This window comes from Phalacrocorax aristotelis, chromosome 9 (genome assembly GCF_949628215.1).
Source record: "Phalacrocorax aristotelis chromosome 9, bGulAri2.1, whole genome shotgun sequence".
Taxonomy (NCBI): domain Eukaryota; kingdom Metazoa; phylum Chordata; class Aves; order Suliformes; family Phalacrocoracidae; genus Phalacrocorax; species Phalacrocorax aristotelis.
In genome coordinates, this window is record NC_134284.1 from 10,073,103 (window position 1) to 10,093,241 (window position 20,139).

At 35.7% G+C, this 20,139-nt stretch overlaps 1 protein-coding gene across 8 annotated transcripts in view; it reads right to left on the reverse strand.

Annotated features, from left to right (window-relative positions):
• The window catches only part of RALGAPA1 (Ral GTPase activating protein catalytic subunit alpha 1), a 134,990-nt gene that overhangs the window by 21,864 nt on the left and 92,987 nt on the right, over nt 1-20,139 (reverse strand). For all 8 annotated transcript variants that reach the window (XM_075103373.1, XM_075103372.1, XM_075103367.1 and 5 more), the window contains 3 exons: nt 19,778-19,933; nt 11,294-11,452; nt 9,350-9,477 (listed from right to left, as the gene is read on the reverse strand). In XM_075103373.1, the coding sequence (XP_074959474.1) occupies nt 9,350-9,477; nt 11,294-11,452; nt 19,778-19,933 (443 nt within the window). The remainder of the gene's footprint in view (nt 1-9,349; nt 9,478-11,293; nt 11,453-19,777; nt 19,934-20,139) is intronic.

The following is a 20,139-nucleotide window of genomic DNA, read 5'->3' on the forward strand; positions in this document are numbered from 1 at the left end:
TATGTTATTTTATTCTGGTTTTCTATTAAGTGTGTGGCACATACAGAATAAACTATATATGTACACACTTTTTTTGTTATAATTTTGACCTGTTTAATCAGTGAATATTGTTACATGAAGTATATTCAATCTCCAGCTAGATATTTCCACATACTGACAGGTATTGTATATAACCCCGTTTTTCAGTAACTGAAATACAGACTTGTAGGAGAACAAAGACAAACCATGTACTATTTTCTATTAATCTCCTCTTTGTTTTTTTTTTTGTTGGTACCTATCATCTTCTAATCCCTCTGTCAGCACTGGAAAGCATCCCCCAACTGTCCTGATTACCATATGCAGAATGATGCAGAAACAGTTTGCCAATATCTTCATTCAACTCACCCAAAAACATCATTCTGTCTCACAGACGTTGCTGTTTGGTGGGAAATGGGGGAGATTATTTGTAACAAGCAAAACTGACAATTTACATATCAGAATCAACCATACACAATGTTATATACTTATTCTTTACATATACAAACAGCTTTTAGTGTTTTAACATACAAATCTTTCAAGTTGTTTGCAAGTCACTTATCTCTTATTAGGGGTGAATTTATGACTAGAAAAGGATTAAATCAATAAACAATGCTGTCTTTTACAACACAAAAATAGGGCTTAAATAGCTTAAACCCATTTATTTCTTTAAATCTCAGAAACATCAGGAAAAATCGTTTAAATACCCCTGCTTTTATTCACAGACTTCTGAGAGCTATCGAAGAAATCTGTATGAATTTCAACACCTTAAGGGGCAAGAGTCTTAACATTTTAACAAAGGGCTTTTGTTATCCAAAATGTTTAATTAATTAATAAGGCTAAGTAGGTATTAACAAAAAACCTGTCATTTTGTGTTACATACAAAGCAACCAACTCTGCATAAGACTGAACTAGTTCATCTTTTTTATTCCAGTTTAAGGACTCCCAGCCTTCTCCCTGCAAATTTTTGTTTAAAAGAGGGATCTATACACATATAAAACACATTTTTATAATGAAAGAGTGATTGCTCTACAAACTTCCAGCTTACAACATACAAAAATTTCCTACCTTAAAAAGATGCAGTAACAAAGAAGAACTTCCCTCCCTCAGGCAATCTGTACTGACAGATCCAAATTCACAAGTTCTAGGAGGCTGATAAAGCAGTCCAGTGCTTTTCAGGGTAGCCCACTGACATCCTTTTATTCTACAACAGAATACCACTGGCATAAGCCTACCCATATTTTACACAGAAATCAGTAGAACCAACACTCCCCTTCAGATGGGTAAATTCAATTTATGAAAGAATGCAGAAGTAAACAAACCTAGAATGTATTTTTTTAACAGTACAAAAAGATTTGAGTCTCCAACGTCAACAGAGCGTTCAGCTCTTTACAAGTGCAACTGTTAGTAGAAAATTGTATTACTAGAGTCAATCAATTTCATCTCATTTGATTTTTGCTTTTTTACCACTTTCAAGAGTGTCTTATGCATTTCGTTAGGGAAAAGTAACTAATAAATAAAGCTGTACTACTAATTAAAGAACAAGTTATAGATATCTTGTGATGACAACAACATTGTTACCCTTAAACCCAGGTGCTTATGCTATGCCTCGTTAACAGGTGCTCCCAGCATCCTAGTTCATACCTGCAGACAGCCCATATGAAGAGGTAAAGACAGAAAAGCTACCTGGGGTAGAAAAGGCATGTTCTGTGGGATTAGAAGCAGGGCAATTACTAAAGAAAATCTGTTTACCTGAACAAGTGCAAATCCAGACCTTCTGCTACAGGAAAGTATGCATGTGTGTTTTGCAAAAAAACCCTCACAAACGATATACATGAGCATATACTACATTACAATATAGTTTTCAAGCCTCACACTTCAATGTATTCCTCATACTAAAAATGCATGAAAATCAATTGAAATTATGTGTATGTCTACATGAAAATGCAGGAAAAACAGCAGCTTGGTACACACATCTGCAAGTACTTCTCTGGCAGTTATTTGAAGTGTCTATATGACAAACACTAAGGCAAGAGTTTAAAAACCTATCACAAATGTTGGTTCAATCAGTTGTCTCTAGTGGCTAAAATCAAAGGCATTTAAAGTGATGCTTTGGAATTATTCATTGCAAAGCAATCCTATTCTTTCAACAGGTAACTAATAAATGACGGCTGAGAACAGGCTTGCACTACCCCTGAGGTCCAATTGTTACTCAGAACACTGCCTACTTTTGCTCCCTGGTGTTGCATTTTAACTCTAATTGCATGATCAAGCCAATAAATTGGACTCAGGAGACAAAAAAACCCCACCACTACAAAAGTACCTACCCTGACAAAACCAGAGGTTGCAAGAAAATGCACTTCAAACAGAAGTGAGGCAAGACGAGACAAGTGAAGAAGAGGTATCAAGGCTTGAAAGACAGTCATTAATACTGACAGATTACTGTAATTCTGGCTGTCAGGGTGATCGATTTAAGCAGCATATGCCAATCAATACTCTCCTCATTTACTGAGCAGCATTAGATATATAGTTAGGTAAGATGTCCCTAAGACAGGATTTCAAACCATACTTAACGAAAATAAATAGCACAATTTATGCTTTGGAATCTTAGCTGTTTTTATATTTGGCCTTTTTTTAATTGGGCAAACTTCAGCGTGATGTTATCCATACAAAAGTTACTTTAGATAATTCTGTCGCACTGCATTGCCATCACGTATATAATTCCTTTACATGAGATATTTCAAACTGTGCCAATTTTCTGTTTAGCATATTAAAACACTGATCTTGAATATGAACACTCTTAAACATAGCAGTTATTTAAGTACTGTTCACTTTGCTTTTTTTTGCATTAGTGGTTTGCTGTTCTGAGTACTTTAGCCATCCATGGTTTACAAGAAGCCAAATCCTCCCGGCATTTACCCATGAATTTTCCTTATATCAGTCTCTTACTGTTCAAATAGACTTGTGACATTAAAGGAAAATACATTAATTGGATGTATTAGTTATGGGGAAAAAAATCTATAAAGATAATAAAAATAGCTATTACTGTCATTGCATACCTACAAGTAGACACAACACATACATGTAGAAATCCACACACACACACCTGCATGACTCTATACAGAGATATAAACCTTTCCTCTTCTTATAATGCACAGAGAATCTGTTACACATGATTCCTTGAAAAAGAAGTACCTGAACAGTCCATTAAAACAATCAGATACTTACAAATACCTTGGAGATCTTCAGTTTTTCACATTATACCATTGTATGCAGCCATTTAATTAATCATATTTTGAATTATTAAAACATCAAGTGAGTTGTCAGTAGACCTAGGATTTGGGAGAACAGCAAAACTGAGCAAGTACAGGAAAGACTGTACATCATATTCTCTACCTTATGATTCTGACTTGAACCAGGAAAACAATTTCCATTGCTAAACAGTAAAACAGATTTTAGAAATAACTCTATTTTCTTCTGGAAAAAACAGTGGGGGTCATACGATGAACTCATCCAGGGCGCTCACTTGAACTCGTATCAGATAAGGCTACAATGGTATGATTTAGGGATTGGATAAATATTCACTGAAATCCTGAATTTTTCAATTATTTGTTGTAAAGCATATAGAGTAGTATCTAAAAAGAGTATCAAGTGTTATTTTTAATGTCTGTTTCTTCTCACCTGTGATGACAGAAAAATCAGTAACAGGTATGCTAAAACCTTACTAAGCACCCTGTAGCAAATCGCAAAGATTGCTGAGAATCTTGGCATATGGCAGTTCAAAAAAATTCTAAACCAGAACATATTAGAAGAGCAATTATAATGGCATGGATTATTCCTTTCAGTATGCCAAAATTAATTAGTGGCACTGTGAAAAATGAATTCATGATACGTATGTAAGGAGAGAGAGCACCTCTTATGCCTTTTCCATTTGATACACAGTTATCATTGATGCAGTATCGCTGTATTCATTTTTTTCTTACAGATGCTCATGCATCTATAAGATAGAAAACTTACTGGGCTTAGAGGATGGAAAACTGGCATTGCCAAAATCAGTGCTTCCCAGCTTTAACTTCTAAGTTTCTGTATTAGTGAGAAATGGTCAAAATCTTCACTAATTCCAGTGTTAAAATGCAAATCGAACAAATATTCTTAATTCAGACAAACATGGCCAGAGAATCTGAAGAATACTCTTTGCTCACTAAATGTCATTCATAACGAACACTTTCTTTTTAAAGATAAGCTTTCCAATGTCTGCAATTGTATCTTGAGTAAGATGATGGTCAAGATGGTGCAAACAGTGGCACTACCAGTGCCTGTAAAACCTTTTCTTGGGGCAGCTGAGTAACACATCAAGCAAGAAAGCTTCTGAGTTATGAGTTTTTAATACAAAGAAAACTTTTAACAAACCACTCAAACACATTATTTTATTCAAAAAGAAGTTACTGTTTTGTCAGTTACCATATGGGGTTAGTATCTTCCCTTTCTCTGGAAGACAACTGTTTAGCTACCATACATGAAGTACTAACTGTTTAGGAATACAATGTCAAAAAAGATAGGCGGATGTAAATTTTCCAGTTTTGATAAAAAAGATTAATTTATCAAATAATTTAGATTAAGATTTATTCTATAATGTTTTGTAGATGGAATAATTAAAACAGCATTACATTTTTGCTATTTAATCTGTTTCATATGACACCAAAAAAAGAAATCTCATCGGTTGAAGACTTCTTGGCATTAGGTCAAAACTTTGTAGATCATTATAAAGCGGTGAAAATTATGCTACGATGATTATATATATAGAACATCTATATTACGGGTGTTCTAAAATTTCACCAAATTTCAGGCTTTTTTTAAGATGCTAAATACTATTTCTTGCTATGTGTCTAGCTACATATGAGGTAGCATCCTTTGGGAGGGGAATACTACAAAAGAGAGAAACCATTATGGTGTCTGAATTGCACTGTTTCCACTAACTGTGCTATAACGAGTGCAGGTAGTTTGGAATAATTATTAACACTCCAAAATTTGTGTACAATGTGTAAAAAATAACACAAGGTGTTTCATATTTGGAATTCAACTCCCACAAGGTTTCTAGTTGTGGTTTTGTACAACATGAATAATTTTAACAAGTTGGATCACTGGAGGTGCTTACTACGCTCAGTAGAGAACAGTATCTTGGGTACCTCATCACATCTGGCTAAAACCTGTTGTTTATTCAGGAAGTTAAAGAAAAAATTTTATATGAGGCCACTCCTATTGTTCAAAATATTTAGGATTGACCCATTTCCTGCACATGGTAGATTCTGCATTCAGAATGTGACAAAGAGCTTGCTCTGAGATGCGAGTCACGAATAAACCTATTCCTATCAGGAGTTTCAATGCAATTTAATAAAAAAAAGAGTATTTAAAAATCCCCTAAATACTGGTCCTATTATTCTACACCATAGTAAAAATTGTTGTTCTCAACATTCAGTCCCATTATAACACCTGCAGTTATGCATGTATATGCGTGTATACGGAGTGTATTCAGGAGGTAAGCAGGTACTTCGTATGACGACAAATGCAATGAGAAGAAGAAACACGTTAGCTATGAGATAGAGAAGGGGGTACTGCTGCTTCATTAGCAAGACAAGCATTCTGTGTGTGCTCTCTGCTATTGTGTGCATGTATGCCGCCTGTTGGTGAGGGGGTACTGTTACAAGAAAGCCAGGCCACCAGGGACCGCAGGATCCTCAAAGGGGAAACTAAAGCAAATTCCACAAATCAATACAGAAACTCCACCTAAAATGGCAATATTCTCTTCACACAGCTGCAGCAACGACAATGTCAAGCTTCAAGTTAAAGCAGAATATCTGCCATGCCCGACCGATATTTACTGGTAAATTTATTAAATTTTTAATCTTAAAATACTACAATAAGGAAATATTATAGTATTCTGAGCAAAGAATAAAAACACAGAGCAGATGAAACCTTTAGAAATCATTAAAAAACGAATCTTCAAAATGTTTTGCTCTCTAAGTTTGCTATCAGAAGTATCAAAATAATGTCAGAAAGAAGAAGGTGATTGACAGAATATGTCAATCTAAGAAAGCTACTTCAGACCATACAATACATGCTCAAAGTTGGGGCAGACTATAAAAGGGAGATGAGCAGAATTTCCTGTATCCATGCAACCATTATTATACTATTCACACATACTACCCATTGCCACATCGTGATTAACAGACTAGCGCAATAAAGAGAAAGTTGCAATCAGGTTACATGAAGAGGGCTGAATATCCCCGCTGATTACAAATGACAGCTGATTTTCTCAGTCAGGTCTGCACTTAGAAAATGCACTAACTCGGAGGACACATAAGCCCTTCTTGGAAGTAGGAGGGCCAAACTCAGTGCCACTTTCCTCACATCCCATACGCAAGCAAATCAACACGCTACTACTTTTTAATTAAGAGTTTACCATGATCCATCCTCACCACAAAGATCTGCAATGTGACATTGTAAATATTTCTCAAATATAGAGAAGCACACACCTACATACCATCATCAACTCCACAGTGAGTCAAAATGTGCCCACCAAGTATTACACAGCACAGTGAAACGAACCACAGACCTGCAGGCATGGAGACATCCATACACTGCTGCTAGCTTTGAAATTAAGAGAGCTAATACAGAATTGCAGGGCTTGAAATGTATTGTTTGACAGAAGTGTCAAGTATTCTTGTTCCCTCATGATCCATATTAAACTAAATTTCTACTAACCATCATCAAAGTTCCTAATGAACTAACACTGCTCCAGTATGTTAGATACTCATAAGTAAACACAAATTAATTTCAAGCAGATCACTTCAGAATTCTCTTTCACTAACACTGTTAAGGTCCTGAACATGTGGGAAGCCTTGATTATCAGCTTCATTTTTCTAGCTGGGTGTCTGCTTTTGGTGTACCTTCAGAAAAACAGCTTTTCTGTTCCTTTTTCCCTCCCTCTTCGAACATACTGTTTTCACCACTCTGAGCCCTCTTCTTATTTGCTTTGGCAACACGCCAAGACAAGGAAAGACCACCTTGATCAACGAGTCCTTGCTTCTGCAAGAGACATTAAGTCTGGTGGGGTCTCCAGAAAAGCTATTTAACCACTGACTATAAAATACTCCTGCCCCACACCCTTCAGTCCACAACAAACTTAAAAGCCAGTAGTGAACTGCTACAGCCATAGTTAAAATATGCCAGAGGAAAAAAAGTGGGTGACACTAAAGACAATCCTTGACGTCTTCAATTCCCTGCTTTTGCAGGAACATAATTAGATACAATTTTCAAATATTCCTAGTTAGCAGACCGTGTCCATCTTACAAGAAACACCCATCAGTCTTTGCCATTGTTGTATAAGGGAAATTCCTTCTTGACCTCAAATCTGGCCATGGGTTGAACACCAAGAGCATGTCCATGACGTTTGTGATCAAGAGTTCTTTTAAACCACTGAGAGCTAGGCCAAACTTTGAAGTTTAACATTTTTTGATGTTCTCCACTGACACGACTGGCTCCACCATAGCCTAATTCAAGCCAGGGAAGTTTGTAGAATTTTTTTCTAATTTCATGCCAAGCAAACAGCTTTTAAAGAACTGCCCACACCCCCATTTTAATTTTCAAAATATTATACAAAGCACTGAATATAAGATACTTCAAGCCAGGTGGAAAAAGAATTCCACTGACTACTTAACAAAGCTGCTCTCTAACATCAGTGCCCAATCAACTGGTGCTTCATAAGCTTACCAAGTGATGATACGAAACCCACCAACCAACACAATCTAATATTAAATTTACATAATGCTCTCCAGTTACCATGCCAACCCTATTAGGAGACAAATATCAATATTTTAAGGGAGGCCACATTAAGTCATAAACGGCATGCAGCATTTTGATGCATATAAAAAGTACAATTTGGAGAAATGAATTAAAAGTGAATGTGCAATACACAGCTCTTAGGAACTGGCCAATCCCTAGACATTGAGCTGGCAAGCTATGTCCAAGGAATTTATTACAACTTCCATATTCTATAAAGAAGTTTAAACACACAAGTTTGTGGGGTTTTTTTTGGTACTGAAAGTTTGCTATTTCAAAGTAAATTGTTTTCCAATTGCTCATCACTATACATCAATATAATGCTATAAGCCATCACTTTTCATGGTATAATGATGATAATATATTTTGAATTCTTTGATTAAGCCACTTGAGTAATGACAAAAAGATCGGACCTTTCCAAACATAAAAATACAATGAATCAACATCTGTCATCTACAGAAATGGCACAAACGTCATTTAATGTGATCACATCAAACACCATCCATCATTCATCCGTAAATCCACTTCATTATATCTAATCCAAAACTCTGAGTATTAACAGGCAGCCTTAGAAAAAACAGTGTTTTAGCAACGATCTATCACATGACAAATACAAATATCTACAGCTTGGGTGGAAATGAAGCACAGAATTTCTTTTGGATCAAAATTTAAACTTACCTTTCAATTTATGAAATTAAAAAACAGTATGTTCTTGCTAATGTAAGGAACAGGTATATAACAGAACTCAAGAAGGGGAGAGGTATAAATGACTGACTTACGTTATGTTTTTTAACTTCTGTTTGGTAAATCTATTCTTCAAAAGCAGCCCTTTTGGAAAAACTACAGTTTCAGTTCCCCACACACCCCCCAAAACCCCAACCAACAAAACAAACACACACACACACAAAAAAAATCAAAAAACTCAAAACCTTTTCTGACATCTTTACAAAGACACTAACATCATTTTGAGAACAACTTTGTAATCTGAGCTGAATAACAAAATCTGTATGACAAAAATGTAACGAATTTCTCATCTTGAAGGAAAACAGCATTCATATCCCTCCTAGAACTGGAAAACAAAACTAAGTCACATTAGTACTGGATAAATAGTAAATATCTTTAAGGAAAGAAAAATTATTAACACCATGACACTACTATTTCAGAAAGTCTATTCACAAAATCGTCATTAAAATAATTTTGTTTAACAAGAAGTGGTAAGTACATCTTATAAAATATTAGAAACAGGCAATTTTTCAGCACTGAATCTATTCTTCACTTAATTAAAAAAAGCTGAATTCATCTGAATTCAGAGAATTTGTCTGAATTGTCTTCTATGGGTTGAAGTTTCTTAAAGGTACCAACACCATAAAAAATTGAATATATTTTCCCTATGTTAAACTGACAAAGATATAACATGACAGAAAACATGAAGAACATGTCTGTAGAACTGCAAGGGAATGTGTACGCCTTGGAAACCATTTGAGTGAAAGGATACAAGTTTTGGTATAATGGGATTAATGATTTCAATGCACGGCTTGCATTTATAGCTGTTGCACGAACCATAATAGGAAGAATTTTTCCATTCACAATAGCACCATCAAAGAGTGGACCAAAAAATGGAACCTGAATGAAAAATTAAGAAATTCAACATAAAGCAAGATCTTAGCTATAACAATTAGCAATCAACATTAACAATAGAGCACTCAAATACAGAATTTTTTTTCTCCTCATCGCTAGATAATCAGACCAGTTATTGTGCTCCATGACAGACCTCTTCTTTTGTGAAAATACACAGCCATATAACTGCTTGATATCCTTGGTAACAGATAACATAGCATTTGAAGAAAATTAAGCAACCATTTGAATACTGTGTCTCCTCAAAGCTTACTTCCAACATTTGCTGCCAAAATCCTAGGAACAGTCACGCATATGATGTTTATGAGGTTGAAAGGCTAGATGACAATATTGTAGGTGGTAGTAAGCAAAAGGAATAATTACTCAAATTTTAAAATAGTATTTATAGCTTTAGATATAACATGTCCATAAGGATCAACTCAATGTGCAACTGCCATACAATTATTGGTGGACTGACTCTCACCTTCTGTTTTCCTTTCTTCTTCTATCTGTTCTTCTTCCTTTCTATGGTATCTATAAAAATATATTGTAAGCCCTTTACAGGAGAAATCTGTGGTGAAAGTTTGGCCTCTTTGGACCCTAAGTGTAAAACCTTATTTGAGATCAGTAGAAAACCTTGATGTTTAGTATAGGTAGCACCCAAAAGGTTTACAGAACAGATGGATCTCATGTTTTAGTGTTACATGTTTCTCTAATTGATCATCATATTGCAATTAACAAAAAAATTAAAACTCCATTAAGTATCTCAATTTCTTGTACTTATGAATAAAGTTCTGAAGCTGGTAGCATAAAGCATGTGAAGAAGAGCAAAGGGAGCAGAGTGTACACTGAATATTCTTCCTGCTAAGATGAAACCAATGCTGCAAAAAAAATTTTAGGTCCCTGTATTATTTTTGCCATCAGTCATTCAATGTAGTTTTGAGAATATTGAAATCTGATGGAAGGCACTTCACATACAAGGACCTCTTGTTGGAGTAACAACAATCCCTGCTCTCAGCAGTTTTATTTTTCCTTCTTAACCTGCACAACTCCAATAATGCAACTCTGTACTTAAAGTAGTAAGAGAATTAAAGTAGCCTAGTAATAACACTACCATGTACTGGGTATCCTTTCATACCTGTCATGAGATAGAGGCAGTCATCATATAGAGGGAATCCTACTTCTGTCATACCTCATTTATTAATATTAGTGCTTCTAGAAAGCATTTTAATATTGAAAGTACAGAAATTCATGGCAAATGACATCACACACAGAAATTATGCAGTACAAACACTCATGACTACTTTTACTCAGTCAGTGTTCACTACCCTAAACCACTGTTATAAGAACAGGGCCAGCACAGACATTTGAGGAACAGTCATTAGAAAGTCTGTGTGTTCATATACCTGAGTTGAATGGTCTTGCTTTGCTGAATTGTGCGGAGTCAAGGAGAAAGTGAAAACTAGCTTTGAGAAGAAAGGGGAATGACATGGATGGAGAAAGCTGGAGCAAGGTATTACTCAACTCCCACAGTCATATATCAAATTTGATAGAAAAAGTCTGCCAAGTTTATCTTAATATTTAAATGATTACACAGAATATTCTAGCTTTATTTCCAGTTTATGATGTTAGCAGATATGCTGGACAGGATCAGGCCTTTGCAATTTCAAGTTCTTCCTCTTCCTCCTACCACCACCGCAACTGTCAATGTTAAAGACACATCACCTTGTTGGATGAATCTATTACACCAAAAACTCAGATTCAAAATACAACTCAGTTCATATTAAACACACGAAGGAAACTCAAAAGAAAAAAAACCCCTTACCTCAGGCTTTTTCATGATCTGGATACTGAACATATGGTTCTTCATGGGATAGATAACTATAAGAACATCACCAAATTCTGTTGGAATTATTCCTCTTCTATAATCTCTAGTATGCTCTGACCACACAATGTGTACTTCATCATTTCCTAAATGTCTTAGCTGGAAAAGCAGGAATAAAACCCCATCAGTTTAAATATATTCTACAGCCATACAGCTTTACTAAATGCTTACATTTCAAAACAACAAACCCACCAAAAAGAAATAAAGAAAAAATGAATAAAATAACCAAATTACACTATAGTTCTCTTACAATTTCAGTGACAGTATTACTTTGCAGTATTGGTTTGTGCTATACATTTTTATACATTGGTGCCAACGTCTATTTAACAGATATGTCAATATCTGTTTTCTACTGAAAGCTAAACTTTTGCTTATATTATCTCAAGAATGCAGTGATTCAATCTGATTTACTAAAATGCTTTCAAGATTGCCATAATTGAGAGGCAGTGAATTATTAAATTCTATATTAATTCCTAAAAAAATGAATGAACATTTGTTTAAAAGCTATGTATCTGAGCTGTCTTCAACCTCATCATTCTAGCCAAATTCCTGTCTACTGCTAACAAAAAGCTTTTAAAGGAGAACAGCTACTGCATTTTCCACAGCCCCTAGATTAACTAGTGAAATGCTCATTTCTCATGAAACCTGTATACCTTTGTAAAAATAACTCACCCTGACCCCCCAAAATCCCAAATGGCTCTTGATTTGGCTCAGAATGGCCAAATGGGTTCCTCAAAATCCATGCTGTATCCTCAGTTGTAATCATATAACCAGATTAAGCAATATCTTGAACACTTTGTAATTACCTGCACTGAAGCTCCAAAATGCTCCTTCTGCTTAACGTTACCATCTGATAAACACATGTTAACATCATGAAGAGAGGCTTTACATATACTGATCAAATACATTAAATATTATTAAACACGAGTGTCTTTCCAGTAAGGGCTGTTTCTAAAAACTCAAGCTGGAATCTCATTTCTTCTTCCTTGTGTATAGCTGACAACTGTCTTCACCCCCAGTTTTCAGTTTGTTTGCACAGCTTTAGGTAGAGTATGTCAAACAATTGCCTTGATATTATTAAAAGGACAACACTGTGAACTGCTGCTAACAGATAACATGCAGACATTAATCTGAGCACTTGCAAGAAGTTATTGTATATAAAAAGGCAACAGTTTTCTGTATTAATTTTAGAATATAACTGCACTTTAAATAAAAGCAAAATGCATATACCAGTCATCAGAGAAATTTCATTGCAAGTATTCACTTGTTTATATTACAAAACCTCCTGGAATGCTACCTTTGTTTTATCTGAAGGCTTATACCTGTTGTCAGCAGTGGACATTTAAAAAAATAAACAACAAAACCCAGGAAAAAAAGAAGCTGCCTCAGCTCTTCTCTGCTGGCTTTAAATTGTATCAGACTGAAAATCAGGGTTGTATTTCTATTAGAAAAGGATTTTCTTCAGTGTTGGACTGGGCAAAGGACAGATGGCATCAATACCCTACATCTTGTCTAATGCTCAACAAGTCATTTGTTTTGCCTGGACCAGATCATACATACATCTAATCTTCAGTGACTGCAGTTCCTTTGAAGCAAGCTGTCTTGCCTCTTTTGAGATGGCTGAATTATTTTGAATAACACTTAGTTAGGGATGATCTTGTGCCAACCATAAACCCAGCCCAACAAAAGAACTGGTTGTAACAACATTCACTATGCTGAGTTTTGTTTGACTAAATTAGAACAAAACCAGGCAGCAACCTGAATGACTGATGTGCAACATGCAAACACCAGCTGCAGAAACCTTGGATGACACTTCACAGTGACGAATGTTATAAAAGACATGGAATTGTTCTGAGGGCCTGAACCTCTCCTACCTTCCTAGCTGAAGTCAAACCATCTGTTGAAATATGGCAATGAGAGAAGGGTATGAGGAACTGATGGGCCTGCACTTACAAGCAAGTGAAAAGCTCAGCAAAGATGAGGCTCCCTAACCAAAGAGAAAGCTAGAGGCAAATCAGTTTAGACATGAAATCTTGTGGAATGTGAAAAAACTGCATGATCCCAAATTGAGGGATGGCCATCTGGTGCAGTGACTGAACTGAACTCCTTGAACTGACTGCCAAAGAGCAGAACTAGGACTGATATACCCATTACTGAATCGCACCATTCCTAATTAAGCAATATTGAACTACTTACTAGAAGAATTAGTCCTCCTTTACTTACCATCTTTGGACTCAAAGACAACAAACTCATACACGGTTAGAAACAGGAGACAGTGTACATGCCAAATAAATAGCTTTAAAATCCAAAACATATAGAGGGTTTCCATAGCACAGCTTCTTGAGGGCATCACTACCTCTGAATTTCATTTACCAAATATTGCCTGTGTACCTATTACCGATACTTGCAGCTAATCAGACAGGACATCGGCTCTTGCACTTCTGTGAAAGCTACCCAGACAGAGCACAGCTACTGATGCATGCTTTCACATCAGACTGACACAGATTTTGGTGTGATAGAAGTGCATTGTGTGGTTATTTCAGGAGAACTACTGACAAGGGGCACATATTTTTGGATGCCAAGTGTACTGAAGCATTAGTGACTTTTCTCTCCAATTTCAAAGTTTGCTTTATACCCCCCCAGAGGTGTGAGTGTACATTCCAGGCTAAAAGTAATAACTGCTTCAGGGGAAAAGGAAAATTAATCAGATTACTTCAATGAGTCCCAAGTGCTATCTGGTGTGTTTCACCTCATGATTACTACCAAGAATGATTTGACAAAGATCCAGTTTGAGTAAAGTGTAAAATGGTATCTCTGTGACATATAATGGATTGAGAGTCAAAACCAGATGGTACAAGGAGGTGGATGATGGTATAAACTGTGAATGGTGGTTTATAACAAGACGCAGGATCAAAACTATGATCAACGCCTTGTTTCCGGTATAGGAGGTAGAAGACTGACAAACATAACAGACAAGGAAACAAGACTGGGTGTTACTGATTTAATCTTTATGTTTGGAGAATAAGTTCTGGATAAGTCCTTCTGTTCCTTTTTCAAGAGTAGATCAAAAGAAGCTCTGACACTAACATACTGCTCCATATTGCTTCTTTCAGATGTCCCTGCCATGGTCAGCAAGCAAAACTTATGAGAAAGCTTGAATGGTGGTAACTTGACTCATCAACAACACCTGATTCATGGAAGAGATCCAGTACCTGAAATTGTCTAGAAAACCCTTTCAAGGTCTGCTAGGTTTTGCATAAACTTTTTAGAAACAAGAATTTCAGTTTTTCTGCTTCATTTTTCAGTTTGCTATTGAAGGACCTTGAAATTGAGCAGCGCTTCACAACAAAGCTCTCCTGCAAGCACAGCAAACATTTGGAGAATCCATCATTCACTGTAATTATTACAGCACAGGAGAACCAGAGCCTGACTTCTTTCAACTTTAATCTGGATTCTTTATGCCATTGTATTGAATTGGAAGCATCCCAGAATTCTGTGTTCTGGACACAAGTGGTACAAAGATACTGAGCCACAACCACCCCTGCTCACTGAAACCTAAAGGACAGACAGCAACATGGCTTCCCAAAAAGAAGGTGTGGTCCCAGTGTTACCTAGCAGAATCAGATGTGGTGCACACAGAATGTACAGGTACTAAGACTGAAATCTGTGTCAATGGTTACTCAAAACTCACCACCAGTTGTGTCACACTATTTCCTGACCTTATCTTCCTAAATGTACAACTCTGTAGGTGCATAAATCACAGTAAGCAAAACAAAGTGTAAATCCTTATTAGAGACGTAAGGCACAGCAATAATATAAATAATAAAATTCTCTAAAATGATGTTATACTTCAAGTCACCAGTAATACACTATAGCTGAAACACCTGGAACTATAGGTTACATACCAATATTCTAAAATGCTAATACTGCATAAATGCAGATCAAACTGCTCTAGAGTTTATTATCTAAGCATAAGGCAAGACACAAAATGGAGGTGGACAAATGCAAAGAAACTGTAAAAAGGCGTTAAAAGATTAGAAAAATGTCTTTCATAGCAGCATTCTTCAAGAATGAAAGTGTCAAGGCCAGAGAAAGGAAGGTTCAGCAATCAAAACAAGAGTTTAGGGTACACTGGATAAATTTTAACTGCGTGTATAGAAAGGATATGTTGTAAGAAATGTTACGCAGAAAAAAAGAACACAGTCTTAAGCACAGACTGAATGTAAGAATCCAGAAAGTGGACCAAACGAAAGATGATTTCAGGCTATGGGCACAAGTGACAGGCACAATGGTCATCTTATCCATGGTGATCCAGAAAGGTGGCAATGAGAAAGATTAAGAACTCTGCTTTAGCCATTTTGAACCTGAGCTGTTGGGAAGGAAGACAGCCCTGAGGAGATGTCAGAGCCAAACAGATTTTTTTTTTTACGCTTGCTTTGAAACTCTACTCCATTAAAACAAATATATAAAAATGACCGTTAGGTTACCTGAAATTTCAAATTTAACTCAAAATACTTTAAAATATTCTTACTCTATAGCCATCATCATGTGTCAGCTCTCCTAATACATTTATGTTAACTGAATACAAAAGAAATGTGAAATAAATATAACCAGGAGGGATGATCAAATCTAATTTTGATACATTAGTGTCATATGCTGTACATGTTACAATAGCAGCCAGACTTAATACTAAGCTGCAGGCTATACTGAAATTTCCAAATGGCAGATTGTTCTAAGTGATACCAAGTATAATTGAAGTAATAGACGATAGTAAAAGCAATGCACACTGTCAGGAAGAATTTAAGTATTTACTTTTTAAAATTAAATGAGTTAGGTTTGGAAAGGCAAGACAAGTGAAATAATGCAGGGCTCAATTTACAGAAAATTCCTTTTATTTATCTGTTGCATTAACCCTTGAACTCTTGCCAAAATTACTGTAATTTCTAATACTCACTTACCTAAAGGAGGGAGAAAAAAGGCTATCATATTTTCTTATGATACAACAGCTAGGCCCAACTTTTTTCTTCTTTAGAAATGAAAGTGTTCATTATGAAAAGAACAGAAGGAGCAGAAACATCTGAAGTAATGGCTAATGCAGCTACTTTTGCCCATTAAATGTAAGCAGCACTACTGTCTACAGCATATGTACCATCTAGCTGAAATTTTCACAAAACTTTGTTTCAACAACTATGGTGTTTGTTTTTTTTAAAAGCAACATGTGTACTTAATTGTAACTCCAAAAAAAAATTGTACTAGTAAGTTACATCTATAAACCTTCAAGTTCCCAATACATGCTAATACCACAAAAAACCTAGCTATAAATACTGGGAGCTATAAATCTTCTGTGTGGTTAGGACAATGTCACATATAACCTAGAATAACATAATACACCCAAAGCCCAAGACGAATTAGTATTCCAATAATTAATAACATTACTACTTTTTATCTACATATCTTGTGTATGATATTCTCACCTACAATGCCTTCACTCCTTTATCAGGCTAAGGAAAGAGGAGCTAGACAGGTGATAAGCTGTAGAGGCACATACATGAGCTTTCTCACTCTGTGAGCTGAGAGTCTTCACAGTTTCATTTAATCCTGATATTTTCTTTGCAAGTTTGTTCTTGTAAGGGTAGTGTAAATATTTTTTACTCTAACCTTTAATTCTAAGAAAAACAAAATGGATTGCATTATCAGCATTAAATCTTTAATTTACTATTTGCAAATTAAATACCTGTTTTATATATGCATTTCAATGTTAAGTTCCTTTACCTATTCAGAAGATTTTAATCTGTTCTCCCTGAATTCATATCTTCTCTTGCTCTTATTCACGTCTTCAGAAACAAATGCTTCAGAGGTATCCAAGACACTTAAAAGTTTTATTTACTACTCTGTAAGACTGATAGAGAATAAGTTTAAAATTGACTTAGACTCTGAAACAGCAGAATCTAGATTTTGTAGTGGCTGGACTGGCAGGAAGAAGTTTTGGTTTAATTTAATTTAATTTCCATTTATAAGATGAACCTATCATGCACCTCTAGGCACATTTACAATATAAAAACCAGCAGCAGTTCTAAGCCAACTACTGCAAGTTTGCTTGTTTTTCTCCCATTCAATGAAACAGACAAAGAAAACACATGAAAGACCTGTAGAGAAGCTCAAAACTCAAGTTTCTTTGGAGGTCATGAGCAGTACATGCACTCAGAACAATTACAATTGTTAGTGCCCATGTGGGTCTCGAATGATTTTGAGGTCCCCTATGTTGTGTGTGAGCTGGACAGCATCTCATAAAACACATTCCTTTTGCTGATGTGTCCAGGCTAAGCAGCACGAGTAGATGCAGAACTAGTAAAAGAATTAAGCTTCTTTTCCTACTCATGTCTCCTGATACCACTTGGTGGTTTCTCCCAACATGCAAACTGCAGTTGATGCTTTTCTCAAGGTTGGGTGACTTTCATAGCATCTCTCTCTGGTGCTGGTTCCTTGACGTCTAATGCTTCTTCCCATGCAGCCTCTACCTGCTGATTAGGAGTGCTAAGAGCCTCTGTCTCCTTTACTTAGCCTATCTTCATTAAACATATATGAAATTAACACCTTTGAAACATGTCTCTATTAAGTTTGACTGAAATGGGCCAAAAGGTGTTAGGGAAGAGAAGAGAGACATAAAGGAAGACTCACAAACCTCCATTCATGGGGAAACTGGGCTTAAAAAGAAGAACAAAAAACACACACTGAGGAAGAACAGGAAAGAAAGTCACACAGAAATAAAGTTGCTTCATTAAACAGCCCATCAGTAGCTGAGCTATAAATATAATCCCAATCTTTTGGTACACTCTACATATCCATACAGACCTCAGATATTCCAAATCAATGATGAGAGAGATGGTGGATAGAAGAGGAGAGAAATAGGCCTGGGCCAGGCTGGAGTTGTTAAAAAGTCCAGCTGACACCATTTTCTCAAACTAAATCACAGGAAGCCTGGACCAGCACTGAACCTTGCCTGACAAAATCAGCTATGTGTAGATTCAGGGTGCTCCTGGAAACAGATATGAGATCCTGCCTGCGTGCTCTGCTGAAGTCCACAGCATTTGCAAATTATTTATTATTAATTAATTTTCACTGAGACAGATCTTCCCCCTTGTCAACAATTTTAATGCTCCAATTCAAACATATTATAAACAAACATTGTAAGGATAATTACAAGCTGTCTTTTATAAAACCAAGTTTCTGTTTAAAAAATACAGAAGCCAGTGAACTTAGAAAAATATATATACACACACACTGTTCTATGCTAGAACAATAGCAACAATCTCATGTTAAAATTAGTTATTTTTGCTTTAAACCGCTTTTGTAGATAATTTAAGAACCTAAGTATTACCCTCGCTGTACTTCAGGAAATAACAGAAAGGACCCAGCACCATAGGCATACAAGAAAAAACCTTTTTTAATTAAAAAAAAAAAAACAAACAACAAATAAACCAACCTAAGATGTGACAGTGAGAAGTTAGAACTCATCATCAGTCTGTAATAGTAACAATAGGAATAATATTTTTTTCTTCAAGTTGAACACATAGAAGAAAAAAGTCATTAATAATTGAAGCTTGCTAGAGGCATGGCTATTTCTCTCTTTACTAACTGTCTACTGTCTAATTTAATTACAAGTATTAAACTCCATGCTGAGGTCAACCAGCTTCAGTTCCTCCAATATTACACTTCAACCAGTGCTCATTAACGTGTCTACTGAATGGATTAGCACATCTGAAGATGTATGTACACAGGACGGGGGACAGTCTAATGATAACCAATTGTTCATTTGTAATAGGACACATGTTCAAGACTGTAACTTACTATCACTCATGTGGAATTATTAAATTATAAAGAAAAAATACCAATACAGAAAACCATTGTTTTCTTAATGTGGCTCTGAGAGATCATATCATGTCTCTGCTCCAAGACAAAACACCTTATATACAATATACCTTGTCAAATTCTTAATATCTTTACCTTCTTTTTGAAGGAAAAATTACGTTGACAGCATGTGACTCTACGTGAGTAAAAAGTCATCTTAGAAAGTACTCACCTCATATTTATTAATTGGCAGTTAAAGTCTCAAACTACTAAAACATCATTCAGACATTATGCTGCTTCTTCTACACAAACCATAAGCTCCCTTCATTTTTCACCATTATACATGTGGTCCAGCCATCATTTGCAATGATGGCAATAATCACCAGTATGGCAAAAGTAGAAATTGGTAGAGAATAATTTATATGGCTTAACCTACTTCAGTAAAATACCAACTGTTAGCAGGTAAAGGTATTATGATATTTTATGTTGTTTTTTTTTTAAAGTTACTGGATTTTCTTTTACTCTAATATCTCTGGGTTTATTACAAAAAAAAAATCTTTTATCAGGAACTCCTACCTTTTTTGTTAGAGAGTCATCTGAATCAGAAGGCATTCTTGTTGACACATGGAACATCACTTCTACTGTCGAGGTAGCAAAATACGGAGTGGTCAGTCCAGTGCTTTTGTTTTTTTGCAGTCCTCCCATAAAACCACAATGGTTTGTAAGATTTACCTAGAAGTAAAGCCCAGGAAGCATTAGGAGAAAAAAAAAAATCAGGTGATAAATAAATTCTTTACACTTTGAAATTTTAAAAAAAATTCTGTCATACTACATCAGCCTTGACCTGAGCTCTGAAAAACCCTGTGTGACAACCAGGCAATTTGAGATTGTCTTGTTATCTTCCATATATTTTCTTGAGAAATTTTCATTCTGTGACT